At 37.8% G+C, this 18893-nt stretch overlaps 1 protein-coding gene across 1 annotated transcript in view; it reads left to right on the forward strand.

Moving 5' to 3' along the window:
* The window catches only part of LOC118597076 (zinc finger protein ZFPM2-like), a 133355-nt gene that overhangs the window by 97613 nt on the left and 16849 nt on the right, over positions 1-18893 (forward strand). Inside the window, exon 3 of the mRNA XM_036208329.1 lies at positions 14968-15069. Within this exon, the coding sequence (XP_036064222.1) occupies positions 14968-15069 (102 nt within the window). The remainder of the gene's footprint in view (positions 1-14967; positions 15070-18893) is intronic.

The raw sequence follows: 18893 nt of genomic DNA on the forward strand, positions 1-18893 counted from the left end.
CAGGTGAAGCTTTGTCCACCTAACTCACCTCGGACCCTCAATCAAGACAAAAATACCAATAAGGTGAAAACATTGATTTTGCCCATTATTTGAACCAGCTCCTACTCTGGTATTGATACCATATCCTACTTGGTTTTTTGCATTTTTCTTACTTAAATGGCCATCAGCATTTCACAAGTGCAATCTGCCAAAGTTCTTTTACAAAATGAATTTGAACTTGGTAAGACATGTGACTGACATTCATTCTGTTAGAATTTCTGATGTAATCTCATGTCATAATAAAGTATATTTCTTTTTGTCTAGCTAAATGCATAAGGCTTTTGGAGGTTTTTCCTCCTTTTCATGATATCCTTATTTTAAATAAGCAATATGTTTATAACAGCAAGAATGAAATTATTATAAGGCCCATTTACTTATAATTTATAAAATGTGTTTGTTGGTTTAAAATGTAAAGATTTTGCAAGAGCAAGAACATTTTTTGACTTGTAAGATTTATTTAGGTTTGTTGTTTGTTCAGAATGTTAAAAGTCATAATAATAATAATAAGAATGTATTTAATCTCCTGGTACTGTATTTATATAAAATTAACCATTTAGTTATTAGGAGACACATGCATTATTGATTGGCTCTTTCAGTTATAATCTAGATATTGAATAAATTAATCATTAGATTTAGCTGAATAATATGTAAGAGAACCACCTATTTGTAAGACTATTTTAATTTCTCCATTTTCTTGGTGATGTTTTAGACTGAAAAGGGATTCTGTGTTTCTTAAGAAAGCATTTTTAATTGAATTTCGGTTATATTTAAAGTCTGTCTAAAGTCATCTGTATTTGAGCTCCATTCTCCTGTTTGCCAAGCATTCCTATTGCCTAGCTCTGTTTATTTTCCTATTTCAAAGAAAACTATAAGTATAAATAGCTTTGGTAATGCCTGGGTAGCCAATTTACTTTAACTGTATGAATTAGGTGGGTTCATAAGCCTCACTGTTAACTGGTGATCGAATTAGGATTTAAGAGAAAATGGTCACTCTGTAGGAAACATTTCGTGGAAATAGCTGTGTCTCCTCCACTTTATATCCTTAAACATTGCAAATGATTTCCAGTTGCATGGTCCAGCACTACCATTTAGTAAGTTTAAATCCAATAGGTTTTTCAAAGCTCTTAATCTTCTCACATAAAATTTGCATTTTCTTGTTAGTATGTAAAATTCTCCCAGTGCTTTTGTTATCATTGGAGAAGCAACAGGCAGTCTTAGGCATTTGCCCATCCTTTACCTGATGGGATAATCTTTATCTCTGGTAGCCCTAAACGTAGAAAGTATAGAGGGAAATGTAGAAAGCTGTGATATGATGAATTTAATTATAGTAATAAAGTTAGTCACTTTTTGTTGTTCTTAAAAGGTCAAATAACAATAGCTAGATGTGTTGTACCAATAAACCCTGGTAATGAGTGCAGACTGTCCCCTCAGTGCTTCCCTTGTCTCTCTGAGATTAGACAGATCAGCTTTGAGACTGTGTACCAATTACAGTAACTGTAATAATGGTAATAACAACTTTCATTTTCTGATTGTCCCTGGAAATCAGGAATCTGTTGTATGCATACCATTTCTACTCAGCTTACGGTCTTGCAGGGTAGACACCATTTTTACTTCTTTCTTAGTTTTGGTATCTTGATCAAAGTCACAAAACCACTAAAGGTTAATACAAAACTGCTAAAGGTTAATACCACAGTAAAATGAGAGGATTGGGAAGATGCTCACTGGATAGGGCATCTGTAGGACAAGTGTGGAGGACCTGAGTTCAGATCCCTATAGCTCACCAACATCCTGGCAGGAATGGATGTGGTCACCAATTTCAGTATTTGGGAAGCAAAGACAGGAGGGCAGTCCCTTGGCACAAGCTCTTTAGCAACCCACATTGGGCAAGCTCAGGGTTAGGGGAGAGACCTTGCTTTAATAAATAAAGTGGGGAGCAATTGAGAAAAACACCCAGTGTCAACTCCAGGCCTCTTCATGTATGAGCACACATGTGCGTGTGCAGATACACACATATGAACACACATGAATACACATTCCACACACATAAAAACATTAAAGTCAGGTATTGGTGGCTAGCAGATGTAATCCCAATATCCAGGAGGCTGAGGCAAGAGGACTGCTTCTAGTTGAGGCTAACTTGGACTACAGTTACTCAGTCTCCAAAACACGACTAAATAAATAATAACACAATTTATTAAGTGCCAGCGAGCATTGGCATTTAATAAAATTAGGGAAATATTTTCTGATACCCATTATGAAATAATTCTTTTAGGAGATGGAAACCTCTGAAGAAGTCTAACCCTCACTTTCACAAGGTAGCTTTTACATGAGCTTTCTCAGAAACAACACAAAATAAACAAGACAACAGCAACAAAATCCTTACATGACACAACAGTCAAAAAATATGAAATTTTACCAAAACCCAAAATCCCAAGTGTTAAGAGAATGAGATATGTGCTTAAAATATTCCTGTCATTTAGTGCCTCTTTAAAGGGTTGGTGGAGGAAAACCAGTTTGCAGTCCAGAGAGAGGGCGTATCAATGTTGCAAGGGCTATAGTCTTTTTGACGAATTAGTCTTGAAGAGTTGTTAGCCATCCTGGATGTTAGCATGAAATAAGCCATGATTCCTCACTGCTGCTCCCTGGATCCTTGTCTCCAGGCAATTCAAAGGAACAGAGACACACCAGAGTGTGCGGACTTGGGCTGAAGCCAGTAATAAATGACTGGGGTGTTTACAATTCCATCACAGCTATTTGGATAGGAATTTCAGCCTTATGGAAATGTTTGCAAATTGAACTCTTTAAAACAGTTTGACCTTAACACAGAATCAGCCTAAGTAGAAAGCAGAGAAAGGAAGGAAGGAAGAGAGGAAGAGGGCATTGTTTGCAGGCAGAGCTCCGGGCACTGTGCAAACTTTTCACTCCTCTGAAGGAAATGCAGTAGAGCAGATGGGAAGAGTGGAAGGGAGATAAAGACAGGAACTGGAAAAGCAAGCAGTACATTCTAACAGGTTCTCTATCGGAGATCTGGAGGGGCAGGGAGATTAGACAAGGAACTCTTCGGAAACCTGACAGTGGCTGTATCTCCCCAAGCCTTGTGCGTATAGCAGAGATGGAAAGGAGGCCTGCGCAGACAGTAGCCTGTGATTATATTTTTCTGACAGTGAGAAGGGAAGATCTTTTTAAGGATTAAAGGCATCCATTTATCAAGGGAGAAATCAACATCTGAGACACACAAGACCATCCTCCATCCCTCCAGCTGTTTGACAGTGAGATTTGATGGTATTTCTATTGTTGTACTGGAGTTAGCATATGTCTCTCTACTTGGGAGTCTTGGACAAACTTTTAATTTTTTTTTGGCTATGCAGATTACACTCCAGGCTAGCTGACCTACACTGAGAACCATGTTAACTGCTTCTGGTATGTGAGAATGGATGTGTGTAAATGGTCTTCCTGCATATTTTCGAGGCAGAAGAAGGGCTATATAAAAATATTTCATCTCTTACAATGATAGAGTAAAGAAAGGAAGACTGTGGTCTAGGTAAAACTAAGGAATGCACATAGCATATGGACATTGTGTTAAGGCTGGGTTAATGTTTGTGTGTCCCTCAGCCTGAATCTGCCTGCTTTAGTCTTTGTTGGGCATTCCTGTGTTCTGTCCTGGAGGCTGGTGACTGTATAATACCAACATATGGTCATTCTTCTTATTTATTCTTTTCTCATACAATACCTCCTGACCCATATTCTCCTCTCCCTCCACCCCTCCCAGTACTCCCCACCACCCCTTGCTACCAGATCCACTGATCCTCAATTTCCCTTCAGGAAAGAGCAGCCCTACCAAGGATATCAACCAGACATGACGTAAAAAGATACAATTAGACTAGGCACAAACCCTCACATCAAAGCTGGATGAGGCAACCCAGTAGGAGGAAAAGGGTCTCAAGAGCTGTTGAAAAAGTCAGAGACACCCCTGACTCTCACTGTCAGGTGTTTCACAAGAACACCAAACTGTACAACCACAACATATATACAGAGGATCTAGTGCAGAGCCATGCATGCTGTATGGCTGCTGCTTCAGTCTCTGTGAGCCCTGATGAGCCCTGCTTAGTTGATCCTGTAAGTCATGTTCTCCTGCTGTGCTCAACCTCTCTAGTTCCTACCATCCTTCCTCCCCCTCTTCTTCAGGGTTTCCTGAGCTCTGACTAATGTTTGGGAGCATTTGCTCTCATCAGCTGCCAGTCATTAGTTGGCCACTACAGGAAGCTCTGAGCCACCATCATCCCAGTACATCTTGCAGGCACAATGGGTTGTAGGTTGAAGGTTTTGTGGCTGGATTGGTGTCCCAGTCCCACCACTGGAAGCCTTCCCTGGTCACAGAACACAACCAGTTCAGGCTCTGTGTCCCCCATTACTAGGAGTCCTCACTAGAGTCACCTTCACAGGTTTCAAGAAGTTTCCACTTCACCCCCCAAGTACCCCACCCCAATTCAAGTTGTATCACCCTGCACATATACTCATTGTTAATAAGAAACAATTCTATGACAGTGTATGTGGTAACATAAAAAATAGTTTACATTCTAAGTAAAACACCCATTTTAGAAAAAATAGTGTGTTTTCTCTACAGGGCAAATGGTTGTGTTGAGACATTTAAGGTGACTCCCCCCAATATCAGATCATTAATGAAAATGCATTTTGAAAATTATGTATTATGCACATGTTAAATTCATATTTCACATGGCCAAACAGATAATGCATGTACTCATTCTCCTTTGTGGTTAATTTTACAATTGTTTAATTACTTTTATATCAAATAATAGACCTAGAACAGTCCAAAATAGTGTTAAACAAATCTGAAATTTGAATAATTTAAATAAATGCTGGATGTTGCTTCAGAATTCTAGGGCTGATTTAGCAGCAGTGCCTAAATTCCTGAGCATTCTAGGCAGAAATATGAATTTGATCAGCAAGGGGGCTCTGGCCTTCCATTTGTACTCAAGGCCTGTTTCCTCTGAGACTAATGCAGCTATAGTGTCAGAGCTGATCAGTTGTCCCAGGACTCTACCTCTCTTTAATTACCACTTCATGTTCTTCTTAGCAAGCACCTCCTACATTGTCAGGCCCCACCAGCCCCAAATCAACCATTCACAAAACAGGTCCCACCTGCCCCAAATCAACCATTCACAAGCACAGAAAAATGGAGGTAAATTCACAGTAGTCAACAATGATCAATAATGTTAAGTTTGCTTTTGAGTTTCATTAAGATTCCTAACATGCCTTTCTATTTATTTTAGACACCTGAATCCCAAATCTATCAAATTTGAATAAGCTGTCAGAATCCACAGAAGCCACAGAGAGTCAGGAAACTCAGCTTTTAAAATCCTGTGATGAGAGAGTTGTCCCATGCTTCTGAACATCTGGAAGATGTTGTGGGTACCATCTGTGTTTTCCTGTTGTTATCACACAGCCAAGGTCCTACTGGAACTTGGGTGGGATGTGGGAGGACTCAGCCCTAGATAGAGCCTGAATGGTCTTGTGATAACATGTTTGGGACAATCTCTGGTCTTGGAAACTAGATATGAATCTGAGAAAGAGTAAATTTGACATGACCTCAGATTTTTTTTTCAGAAATGTTTTCCCCCAAAGGATACATAAACTTCATTAGGCCCAGGTTTTGCTGTAAGAAAAGACTTGTAGAAGTAGCCACAGCCACTGTTCAGATTGAGTTTTGTAAGTAGGCCATTCTAAGACACACAGAGATGTTTGTTCTTTAGGTGACTGCATGTCCAGATCTCATTTTTCTTATTGCTGAGAGTGTGCCAGCTTATGCAAAATGCATAGTTTGAATTTGCTTTGCTTGATTGTTGGAATAATGAATGACTCAAAACACAGTGTCTGTACCAGACAGGTGGCTCATAAGGTAAAAACTCTTACCACCGCTCTTGACTTTGTTCTCTGAAACACACATGGTTGAAGAAGAAAATGAACACCTGAAAGTTTCTCTCTGACTGTGACATATATTCTGGGGTACATATATCCATACACATACACATACACTCACACAGATGCACATGCATGTACATAGAGCACACACACACATCCATTGAATAAATGCAAAACAGGCCAGCACAGTAGTAGTCAGAACAGACAGAATTTATGCTTCTAGATCCAATAGATATTGATTGAATGCCCGCTGTCTCAGCCATTGTGCCACATGCTATGGATACAAAGCTGAGTCTAGTATCCTAGGAGCAGACATTACTAACATGATAATAAGGGAAGTCTGACTTACTAAGGAAGGTGAGGGGAATTGTCTTTTAAGAATGTGACATTGGAACTGGAATCAGTGTTCATGGCATGAAGTAGGTTCATTAGAACTAGAATCGAATGTTCATAGTCATAAAGTAGGTTCACTGGAACTGAAATCAGTTATTCATAGGCATCAAGAAAGAACTGGCTTCCAGGTTGCATTCTCCTGAATGGGGTGACAAGAGCCAGGCAATATACAGAGGGCAATGGTGACTGTCTTCTAGTTGACTCCAGAGACAAAGACAAGGGTCAGAGGGCCCAGGAAGGACAATGAATGGTGAAAATATGAAGACAATAAACAAGGACAGATATGAGAGGGAAATACATAACTGGAAATCTGAAGTGTTAAGTGCAAATCTGAACGACCAGTTATGGCCCAGTGGGTAAAGACACATGCTGCCAAACCTGATGACCCAAGTATGATATCGAGAACCTACTTAGTGGAAAGAGAGAACCAGCTCCTCTAAGTTGTCCTCTGACCTCCACAAGTACACTGTCATATGCATGTGTCCACACATATGTCCAACACACGTGCAATACAACCACAAAAAATTAATTAAAATGGAAAAGAAATGCTAATCTAAGTTTTCCACAAGCCATAAAATAGAGAGAAAAGAGATAAATATAAAATACCAGCAGGAACAAACCAGGCTTATTAGCATAAATATATGATATTCCTTTTATTTAAAAAAATTATTTACTATAGTTATTTGTGTCCATGCGAATATATGCATATGTGTGTTAGTGTATGTGCTCTTGAATGGGTAGGAGTAAGAAGTTAACTCCTTATTTAGACCTAGAATTATAGGACCTTGTGGGATGCATGGCTTGTTACATGTCTGTATCCTGGGGTCTGAACTCCAGTCCTCATGACTGTACTGCATGCACTCTTAACCATTGCTCACCTTTTCAGCCCATGTTTTTTGAGGCGGGAATTTGCTTTGTTGTTGTTCTGGTAAGCCCTATTTTTGATCTCTGAAAGTCACCCTCCTTTATGGTACTACAATTATGGTATATAAAGGGCATTCATATTTGGACCTTCATCTTTTGTAGGTGGAGTTGGTGTTGGTGAATACATGCTGTTGACTGGTTCTATGTCAGGCTTAGCATTTTAAAGTGGCTTGAAAAAGTGCCACAGAGGTGATGATAGTGTAGTGATAGAAGCCTGTAGTGATACATGTGTGCTTGTCTGTCATATCCTTTAATAGATCATCAGAACAGAGCTGTCCCTGTGGAAGGAGTTACTCCGTTAAGAAGCAGAGCAAAGAATGAGGATGTGTGGATAGTGGTGTTCAAATCCAGGATCCATTGCTCTTGGAGAGTTGGTAGCTTATTGGAAAGACAAGTTCAAAAATAAAATCTGGCTTTGCCTTTTTCTTGATGGTGGTAATAATGACTTTCTGAAGTGAATGTTGAGTTCGAAACTTAAAGACAACAAACTAAAGAAACAGTCACCAGATGGTGGCACAAACCTACACCCCGAAAGGCAAATCCACACTTTCTCTCCTATTAGTAAGTCCACAGGTCTTACAAAAGGTTGATAGACTTGCAAATAACCATCCTGCTAAACCTCAGGAGCACTGTCTAGGCTTTGGGGTGAAAAATGTCTCATTTGAGTCAGATCTCTATTGAGTTTGATACTAGTTGCAATAAGGATTTTGTTTTAGTGATAAGAGGGAGAAAGACAGTACAAATTATTTAAGTATAAACTCTGAAATATATTTATTTCAGTAACGTTTTAAAGTAAATTTCAGTGTCTTGACTTAGTGGTGATGGTCACTTACTTCACTTGCAGAAGACACAAATTGGGTTCCAGCACCCATGTGGTGGCCTTCAACCATCTGTGGTGTTCATACATACATAGAGGTAAAGTTTTTATTATACATAAAATAAGAGCAAATTAAACAATGTATAAATTAAGTCTTTTCCCCTATGTTTGCTTATATATTTGATCCATTCTGGTGCTCACTCAGGGCACTAATGAGGAATAATGATTATTGAGTGATGTCCGGTTGAAAAGTTAACCTACTTCCTCTCATTTGGAAGTTTCCTTATGCTTGAAACCCTCAGGAAACTTGAACTTAAAGAGAAATCTTTCACCTGGGAGATAACACTGATGGCTGGAACCACTCTAAATACGCTAGAAGGACTATAAATCACTATTTCTCCTTAAATCATCAAAACTTTAATTGTGTGTTAGTGTTTCCAATAATTTCCCTTGCCAGCTATAATAAGATATTGCAAACTACAGTAGACATACACTGACTATAGAAATTTAGTTTTCTTTTTTTCTTGAAATAATACATTTACTATTGCTATGAATAGTTTTAGAATTTTTTCTTTGGCATCTAAAAATCATAGCCAGATAATATGCATTATATTCTTTTGCTTAAGTTTTTCATATTCTGGAGTCTGAAAAGGATTTTCAAGACAATGAAATACTAAATATGGAAATCCCAAGTAAGGTGACAAGGAGATGACTTGCATATTTAAAAATAGTGGTATTTTGCACAGAACTATCTTGGACATAGCAAAACACTGCACTTTATACGAAGGTACTAAGTCAGAAGGGAACCTGAGTCAGAGGCCACATTGGCTACCCCACATGTCCTGAATCGCTATTGTTTACAATTGACAGGTTTAATGTTCCCCTTAGTTATTGCTATAACTGGGGGCCTGTTTGCTTCCTCTGTTTTGTTCCACTATGCATATCTATGACTACAATTTGGCAATAAAGACAATATTGCATGATATTTGTTCTTGAATAATCTGTAGCTGAACAAGCATTTCTAGCCAAAGCACATCACTGTTAGACAATGTGAGCAGAAACTCGCTGCTAAACTTTAATGTCCTCGCCCTGCAGCAGGAGCTGCAGTTTTCTGTTTTTGACTCCTACAGTCCTCTACCCAAAGCTATCTTGTCTGATGGTAAAACCATAACTGTATGAAGCTCACACATTTTTCATCTCTTTTATGACCTTATCTTTCCTGAGCGGCTTCTCTGAAGGTATCCTAACTATAGGGAGCACCTGGAAAACACACGTGGTATCTCTTCTGTGATAAGCAGTTGTGAACAGGAAAGTAGATCTGTCACTTCTGAACTGTTCATTGTTAAAAAACACTTTGATGATTTCGCTGATTGCAAAATACATTATAGGGATGACTAACAGCTCCAGCGACACTCCTAGTGAAGAAAGTTCAATAGTTACATTGTACAAGACTTTCTATAAGAGGTTAATATTGACAGGAACTCCATGGATTAAAAGAGCAGGCTTGAGGAAGGCGGTCTGCCTGCATGACCGCTCTCAAACGCTGCTGCTGTTTGGTGCTGAGAAAGTGACTGTCTCAGAAGGCGGCAGATCTTTAATTCCGACAGCAGTGTTTAACTTTGAAAAGGTGTTTGTGTGCATTTTTGAAATTATTTTTGCTTGGTGAGGGAAGCCACTACCTTCACCAATCTTGTCAACAAATACCTACTATGGTATTTAAAGGTGCTACTTCAGGGGCTTCAAAGACTATATTTTACTGCATTTCCCCGAGTCATTGATGGTGTGCGTTATATTGCTCAATAACACCTTCAATTTTCCCCCATAGGGCTCCCATTGATTTTGAAAACTAGACTAAGAAAAATGGAAGGGCTCTCAATACACTTATATCTTTTAAAAGAGCAACAAAAGCATTTAATCTTGCAGTAGAAAACTATTAACTCCATAGTCATAATTTTAGAAATATTACAGATTTTGTTACTGCTTGGCATTTATTCAGTTTCATTCTTTTATGAATTACTCTAGGGATGGATATCACAGTCCTCACATTAAGTATGTTTGTGCTTTGCTGAAAACACACTGAACTGTCTATTCATGGGAATGTGAATAAAGAATTCAGAGAGTAAATGAGAAGATGTCAAAAGCTTGCCCAGCTCCTCTGTCCCTCTCTTCTTTCTCTGCTGCTTTCCTTTTCCGACCACTAAAGCTTTTGGAGCAGCAGACTAGCAAACCTGTCATTATTACCTTGGCTAGTAATTATTCATGACATTTGTCCTAAGCCATTCCATAGCCCTGATTTCAAAAATAGGAGAGTCAAAAATGGACCGAGAAAAAAGACAGCCAATGGGCTGAGTTCCATTCAAGTCAAGAAGAAGCTGGAGTTGGGTTAATATCAAAATAAAATTCTATTTATAAATTTTCTATGAGTATAAAACACTGAAAGGAAAGAAGCAAGTGTCTTTTATGAGTGAAAAAATGGTGTTTCTTAAGAATACTTCAGAGATTTCATATTTGATTAAATTATTTTTAATCATTTCATTTTTCATTAGTAAAAAGATTAAAAATGAATTAGGTAAAAAACATTACCATAAAAATGAGAACTAGTTTCCTGAGATAAAGTTAGAAGATGAAAGGTCCAAAAGTTGAAAAATGTGACATATTTTAGTTATTAAATAGAAATAATGTGCTGAAAGCAATTAATTAGCAAATGTAATGATATTTCAGTAGGTTATGGTAAAAAGAATGAGACAAAAATCTAATTTCCTAACTGGTCAGTGAGCAATGGTTATTGATCAAGCATCAACGTGTAGTTGATTTTATTAAGTGCCAAGTAAAATAGGAAACCTTAAAAAGTAATGATTAAAAAGATTAAGTCCATTAAACCTTTCATCTTAGTGTATAAGCATAATAAAGAAATGGGGCGTTAATGTGAGAAGGAGAAAGTGACTCTCAGACCATATCTTGCAGTCTTTGTGGCTTGCCATGTAGAAGATGTCTGCAGAATCCTTTGTTGTTCCTCTCTGGTGGTAGTGATCAGACCCAGGGCCTCATCTGTGCTAAGTGCACACTCTATTTCTGAGCTAAACCTGGAGCCCCAAGATTATATTCTGATATGTTAGAGTATGATCTTTGGAGTCAGAAAACATGGAACCATGTCTTGTCTCTAATGCTTTTTGTGTTGGAATCCTCTCACATCCCTGTCCCTTGGTTTGTTTTTCTGAAGTATCTGAATACTAACTAATTCCTGACAGAGCTGATAAGACAATGTTAATACCGCTCTTAGCAGGGTACACAGTGTGGAGCAGGGCAAAGACGTGGCGGCCCTGTTGAGGTTCAGTATGGAATCTGTCTTTATGATAAGATTTGCACCTTACTAGTGTTAATGATTTCAACATCTGGCTCATGGAAGCTATGCAAATCAGTATAAAATAAACACTGGCCCATTTTATTTTCTATATTCACATGCGTCATTTCAGATGAGACTCTGTTTTGTATTCCTTCTTTTAGAAAACATAAAAAAGACAAAAACTTTGCAATTTTTACCTATTACTCCACCTCAGATTTAATTTTTGTAGTGAGATATGTAGTATACTTATCCAGCTTCTTAACATCTCAAGAAAGGTTCAAAATGAAATACTGTTAAATGGGTAAATTTTAACTGATAATTATTTGCTTTTGCTCAAATACTGTGTGCTGTAATTGAAAACAAGTCAGATCACTCAAAAATCAGAATGATCAGTATTTAGCATTGCTCCAGATGTTGGGGGCAAACTGCATGGAAGCATTACAGCTTTGATTTGGCAGTTAGGTAACATTCAGTGAAAGAACTTGGCCCTTAATCAGTTAAATTAAAATGGTTCATTTTGAGCAGTTTAATAACGTTGATAACAAATACCTGCTGACATGTTCTGTCATCCAGGCATTTCTTCACCTCCTAGACACTGGTGAAGGGATCACGGGTGAGTTTGTCCAGTGCTCAATAAAGAAATGGCTTCATTCACTTACCAGTCACAGAGAAGTAGCCCTAAAACTTCCCTTCAGTATCTTTAACACCATCGAACCTACTCTTTCATAACTAAATATTCTCCTTTAACCTTTTGCCAATTTCAAACTTGCATTTTTCTCTACTACTATGATATCTCCTCTGAGGTATGCTTTGTGGAGATGGCTCCTGTTTGCAGTCTGAACGTTGTTTCCAGTCATGGATCTTTAGGACACAAACTCCTTAGAGTTCAAAGTCAGCTGAGATCATGCCCTAAACTGTTAGGGGATTTTTTTGTTCTTTTCCCAGAAACCTCATGTGGTACCATGTGTTGGTTGCTATGTCCACATGTTTTGATAACCTTGGGAACTGCTCCTATCACTTATCATGAATACAAGTCTCTGTCCTTTTTGACTCTGATACACTACTCCAGAAATCATGTGTAGGAGCCATTGTCTTTATATTCTTAGTGGCCAACACAAGGCCTGTAAGGCACTGTTTTAGTGACTCGGCTCTTGTAAGGCCAGCAAGCTTCGGAATGCTTAGAGAAGTTCTTCTGTCCCAAGAGGCACTGGAAAGGATGTGGATGCAGGGACACAGGAGCTTCAGGTGAACTCCAAACAGGGGCTGGTACTGGATGAGCTTCTCCTAGCAGTTGCAGATTGTCAAGGAAAAGGGGGGTCTTTGCAGGACAAGTACCTGGCCTTCCTCTCCTTGTGCACTCTGTCTTCTGAGCTGCTATCATTGCTTCCACTGGCCGACTGCAACCAGAAATCAGAAGATAAGGGAGTTCACCGATGTGAGCTCTACACGGCATGGGATAGGGAAAAAGAAAGGAATGGGAACTGAGTCCTGCAAGAAAGGTCAAGTGGAAAAGATCCAGCCTGTGGGAGATTCTAAGATTCTCTCTCCTAACCAGCAGGATTCTAGTTACACCAGCCTGCTCACTATATGACATTCCTTCAATCTTTACTCATACTCAGGCAATCATACTGGAAGTTGAATACAACATGTGGCCTTGGTCTGATCTATTAAGGCAGACTATGTGCATCTCCTGCTTACTAAACTGAATCTCCTTTTGTCTTTGTTGGGGTAACTTAAAGGTAACTTGAAGGGGAGAGAACAGGTAGGCAGCCAGGCTGGCAGGCTGAGAGGCAGTTGGTTAAGTTCAAGGTTATCAGAAGAGGTCATCAAGCCTACTTGTATACGTAGACTGAGAATCAGCCTTCTCTGGTCCTGGGAATGGAGAAAAGAGCATGCCCCTTTGATATCCAGAGTAAAATTGGTTGATGTGTTTATGGTCTTAAATGCAACTTGCAAGAGGAGCATAGAAGATTGGAACACCACACTTATTATTGAGCCTCTGTAGCTTTCTTGTGCCTCTGCGACCTCGTCTCACATTCTTATTTGTGAATGTGCTCTCTGTAATGACTTCTATAGTTCCAGTAAGGAACTCACTTTTTGCATATAGCCTACTGAGCCTATCATAGCTCCTCAATCACGTAAGGTAGTTTCTGGAAATATGTAGCTTCTGGAAAGAATGGATACTTTCATCGGTATTCTTTCTAATCATACCAAAAGCCACTCAGTTTCAAAAGCGTTTTCACAGGGTTTATGGTGTTGTTAATGGTGTGCTTTATTCTGTATCATCCACCAAAGCAGCTTAGTTGCACTGAACTAAAAAAGTGGTAGGTTTCTCTTAAAGAATGGGTTTCAGGCTTTTCTCATTTTCCTAACTTGTATTCCAGATTTTATAATTAATTCATATTGTGAAGCTACAAGGTGGGGGAGGAGAGAAGCAAAACCTATAATGTTTAAGGATCACAACTCATACTAACATCACATTAATGTCAAGAATAGTTGTGGTTTCCTAAAATTTATATTTTGTATGTCAATTTTAAAATTACAAGATACAGTACATTTCTATATTTTGTATAAAGATTCAAGTTCAAATAGAAATCTGAGTGACTAGGTGAAAAGTAACTACAGAATACTTCAAAGGAAGGTAGATAAACAGGCCATGTAAGTTTAAATATTAGCATTATTAGGTTCAAAGTATAGTAGGCATTATTTCAATATTGTTTTTGCACTTCTTGGTATTTATAATATTATAAGACACTGAAACTTAGAGTTTTTGCTTTACAATGCAGTTGTATTGGTAATGTTTCCTTTTTCCCTGCTTCTCAATTCTTACTCAAGACATACGGGGGGGGGGGGTGGGTTGTTTATTTGGTTGCTTGCTTGCTTTAACTTTTCACATGGAGTGAAAGCATGAAATTGTGGGTAATTTCAAGCATAGGTTTAACTTTACATTGACTTCTGTTGTGACAAGTGGAGTCACTAGCTTGGATCTCATGCTAATCATTTAATTATGGCTTTTATAACTTCTCTTTAAGAGAAATAGCACCAAGTTTTAGAAGCATAACACGGGAAGAATAAAAATCTTCCAATAATCTATACCCATCCCAAACCAGGAAAGCAACTTACTCTATGAAATTGAATTTAGCTTTCTGTATTATGCCTAGAAAATTACAATTTGGAAATAAGGTCACTATTTTTTTTTTTTTTTTGTATCCAAGATATTTAGAAACACTATACATTGCTATCTGATTTTCTTCTTATACATAATAATAACTTCAAGGTAAGATGAATATGCAAATTTTCTCAATTGTTTATAGTACTTAGCTTCATTTATTTACTGACAAATATTGGTAGCTTTCTTTATTTTTAAGCTACAAGAGACAGAGATACCAAAATAATTCCTTGTGGACATTTTTGCTGGTGAATTAGAGAAAACGTGACAGGATGCTGTCTTACCAGTGTTCATCCTCACAGGACTTTGGGCATTCCTCCTTTCTTTGTTGATATATTTCAGGTGATGATGAAGGTACCCCGCAGCCAGCAGAATCGGATGGGGACAGCCATTCTGACAAACCCGGACAGCCTGGAGTAGACACAGATGACTGGGATGGGCCAGGTAGGGTGGAGAATAGAATTCAACCCACTTTCACTTTTTATCAGGATTTCACATTTTTCCCTTCACATTTTAGATAGGAAGGAGAGATGGAAAAATAAAATAAAGATAGCTTGTAAAACTTTTAACAAATTTTCAACTCAAATTGAAAATCATCCAGGGGCTTTGTGTGTGTGTGTGTGCACACGTGCGTGTGCATGCTGGCTATATGGGAGTTTGAGTAAACATCATTATTCAAATAAGAAAACTTTAAAAACCAGTGTTACCTCAGCTTGAGGTCTCTATCTTTTCTTCTTTCATTCTTACATAAAGTTAGTCAATTCTATTTGCTTGCTCTTTCAACAGAGAATCTTTTAGCTACATCCAAATTCAAATCAGGCTCAGTTTGCAAGCTTACAAATCAGTCTGTAACAATACCACTTCAAAGAACTGTCATTTCCCTTTAGTTCTGTTGGGAGTCACAGATGGAGCCTCAGCATTTATTTAGACATTGAGTCACAATTCACAGATCTCCCCTTTTGGTTCAATGTTCTGGCAACACTGTCACCTTTATGAATAAAATTAAATGTGCTCTTAAAGGGCCTTATATTTGTTCATGTCAGGAAAAACAAAAGACAAATCAAAACTTAATATTAACGAGTCATAAATATATACTATTTATAAAAATAACATTGTAGGAAATGACCTTATTGTTTATTGCTAAGTAATTCATAATTTATGATAGGCTTATAAATGGAGACCATCATGTCTTTAGGCTTTTAGGATATAAGTGAGTTTTGAAATAGTTTCAGCCTTCATTTTCAAAGCACTAACCTTTTTCATTAAGAAAGATCGCTATATTTCAATCACATTTTCACCCTTGCATGACTTTGCAAATTGCCCTCTGCTGTGCAAGGGAAAGAGAGGAAATCCACTGATAATTTTCTGAAACCAGCAGCTGGAAAATGTAATGCAAACAAAAATGAAGATACAGTATATCTGATTATTATGATGTCATTTCTAATGTTATTCATGATACATGCAAATGTTTGTAGTCTACACACTATAGCATAATGCTATACAAGAGTCTGGACCCAGTTCTATTATATTTTAAAATACCATGGAAGCACATTTTAAGAGATTTTAATGCATTAATTTAAATGCAAACTTCTGGTATTTGTATTTTATTGCATATTTTCTCTGGCTCCTCAATGTGGGGGTATTTTCTTAGAATCATTAGAAAATAATACCTTTTAAAAAATCTTAACTTCATTAATTGGCTACTATAAAACGTGAAAAGGGTAAATGATCTTTTATTTATTATAGTTACTTATTAATATAGATGAATTAATATAAATAAATACATATTTGTATTTAGAAGGTATTTTGCCTTTCCATTTAGGCTGGATGGATTTTAGGTGTTTCTATTTGAAAAATGATATATTCAGTCACACATTTGTTTTGGGCAAATTGGCGGAATCTGGCTTTCCTCTTCGTACCTAGGGCTCATGGCCTTCCCAAGTGTGTGCCAGTGAGAAAGCAACAGCTCAGAATAGCTAATGCCATTTTTAGGAAGCTTTTGCTAGAAGAACACTATTAGTAGTTGGAGATATTGGGTAAAGAATGATGCTTGTCATTCAGGTGTGGTGTTTAGTTTTTGTTTACATTAACTTACATGTTTCACTGAATATTTTTTTTTTTACATTGTGGATTTGGTATATATACTGTATTCTGTACTATATAGGAATATGTCAAAACTTTAAGGGAAAATAGATGTCTCTTTATGTTTTTAAGAACTCCCCCCCCCACCCCTGTATATTATAAGGTGGATACTGCATTTCTCTCCATAGCTACTTCTGGCAGGGGAAGGCTGTCTCACTTTGAAACTCCTTGAAATAATGAGGTTAGCCCATGACAATAGAATCTCTTTGATGTTTGCATGTTCCTTTTCTGGTAGCATGCTCATTGATTTCATTTGTTTGGGAGAGTCTATGAAAGAAAGTAAGGCAGTTTTGCAACCTTTTGCTACTTAAATATCAATTGCTTCAACATCGGTAACTGTGATTTTTTTTGCTCACTGGAGTGCTTTGGGACTTTACACCTGTATTAAAGAGAAGAATTTCCATCATTTGGTCATAGTTCCAAACTTAGGAGCTAGTGCGTCAGGATTCAGAACTAGGATTAGCTTTCCCTTGACTTGTCAGTTTCCACCTGGGAGAGCTGTGGAACACGGCTTCATTTCTTGGTGTTGTATGCTCACTTGTGAAGTGTAGGAAATGTCACTGATAGCTCCGAAACTGCACCAGCTCAGAATCATAAGGCGTTAATGTTTTTTTATTTCCTGACATTTTGGCAACTGCTATGTCTCAAAGGTTTTTAAATGTCCCACAGACTATCTAAAACCCTGAAGGGTAAAGTTAGGTGGTACTAAACATCAGTTTTCTGTTTGTCACAAATCATTGTTTGAGACATCTAGTATTGGGCCGGGTTGATTTCAAGGTCTCCTAAATTCACACCCCTACTTCCCAATGCTGACACTTATCTCAAGAGTGACAGTTTTCTATAAAAATAGAACAGAATCAAAGGACATAGAAATTATCTAAGGAATTTGAAACATAGTACTGACATCATTTAAGATGGATCAGGATTTATCTTATTTTTATGGAGTTTGATTGAAGACGACTGCATAACCTTCCTTGATGGCTTGAGTTCAATAATGAATCAACCCTGTCTGAGAGATTCTATTTTTATAAAATGCAAATTCTTCCATGTAAGAAAGTTACCCTTTGTTTGTTGTTCAGTGAAAAGGTAAACTCCAAAGTCATAACTATTCACACCTTTGTTAGCTTCTAAGTGGAGCCTAAACAATCAAAGGAAATAATGTTTGTAAGGAGCGAGGCTGAGGAGTTTCTCAGTGTTTGTAACTGTTATGTAAGCAGCATGAATCATTTAAGGTTGGAAAGCCAGAAGCACACTCTTAGTAAGGCCAAAATAAAAGTCATTACCTCATCCTTTCAGCATTTCATATATCTACTTTTCAAGTTCATTGTTTTCCTCGCTTTTAAAGATGTTATCCTGACACTTGTTTGGATTTAACATATAGTGTTCACCAGAATTGTTCCTACATTATTTGTCCTCTTTCAAAATAAGTGTCTCTTTTTCATTAGCCTCATGCATTTTTTATTTTGTGTGAGTTGCAGGTTCTTCATTTTACCAACATTTCTACTCATTTAATTACGTGTTTAATCCTTCAATGGATGTTCATTGTGGATTGATGGTGAAGAGCTCCAGCAAGCAATGTAAAAAGACTGCCTGACACCTACCTGCCATTGCTCCTCTTAGCACTGTTGCTCTCCTTCAATTGATCATAGACCGGTCACTAAAGCAACAATTAAGCATCCTTTATCCTTGAAAGCAGAGCACAGTCTGTACTACAGAACAAAGTGTTTTCACGGTTTAGAGTCACACAGGCATAAGATAATAGTGATATTTACGGCCTCATGCATTGGCTTGTTCAACAGACAATCCTCAGTTTCCTTATCTCTGGAATGGGTATAGTGATATCTGCTCAGCAACATTTTTATGAACATGAACTTCGAAAGAGATGACCTGATCATGGTTTCCAACACCACACTTGCTGGGATTCAGTGCTGGCAGTCTTCTGCCTGTCTGTGGCCCCTAGGGAAATGTTTTCAATACGGTCCTCTCAGACCAGTCAATGATTGAAATATTGATCTTATCTTGGAAATCCCATTCACGTCTCTGTCTTTTTCATAAGTCTTCAGAGATACTTTGCAAGGCCGGTCTGGAGTACTGGTTTATGGATTGGGATTTAGGAAGCTTGTATA

The sequence above is a fragment of the Onychomys torridus genome, chromosome 16, assembly GCF_903995425.1.
Source record: "Onychomys torridus chromosome 16, mOncTor1.1, whole genome shotgun sequence".
In the NCBI taxonomy this organism is placed as follows: Eukaryota; Metazoa; Chordata; class Mammalia; order Rodentia; family Cricetidae; genus Onychomys; species Onychomys torridus.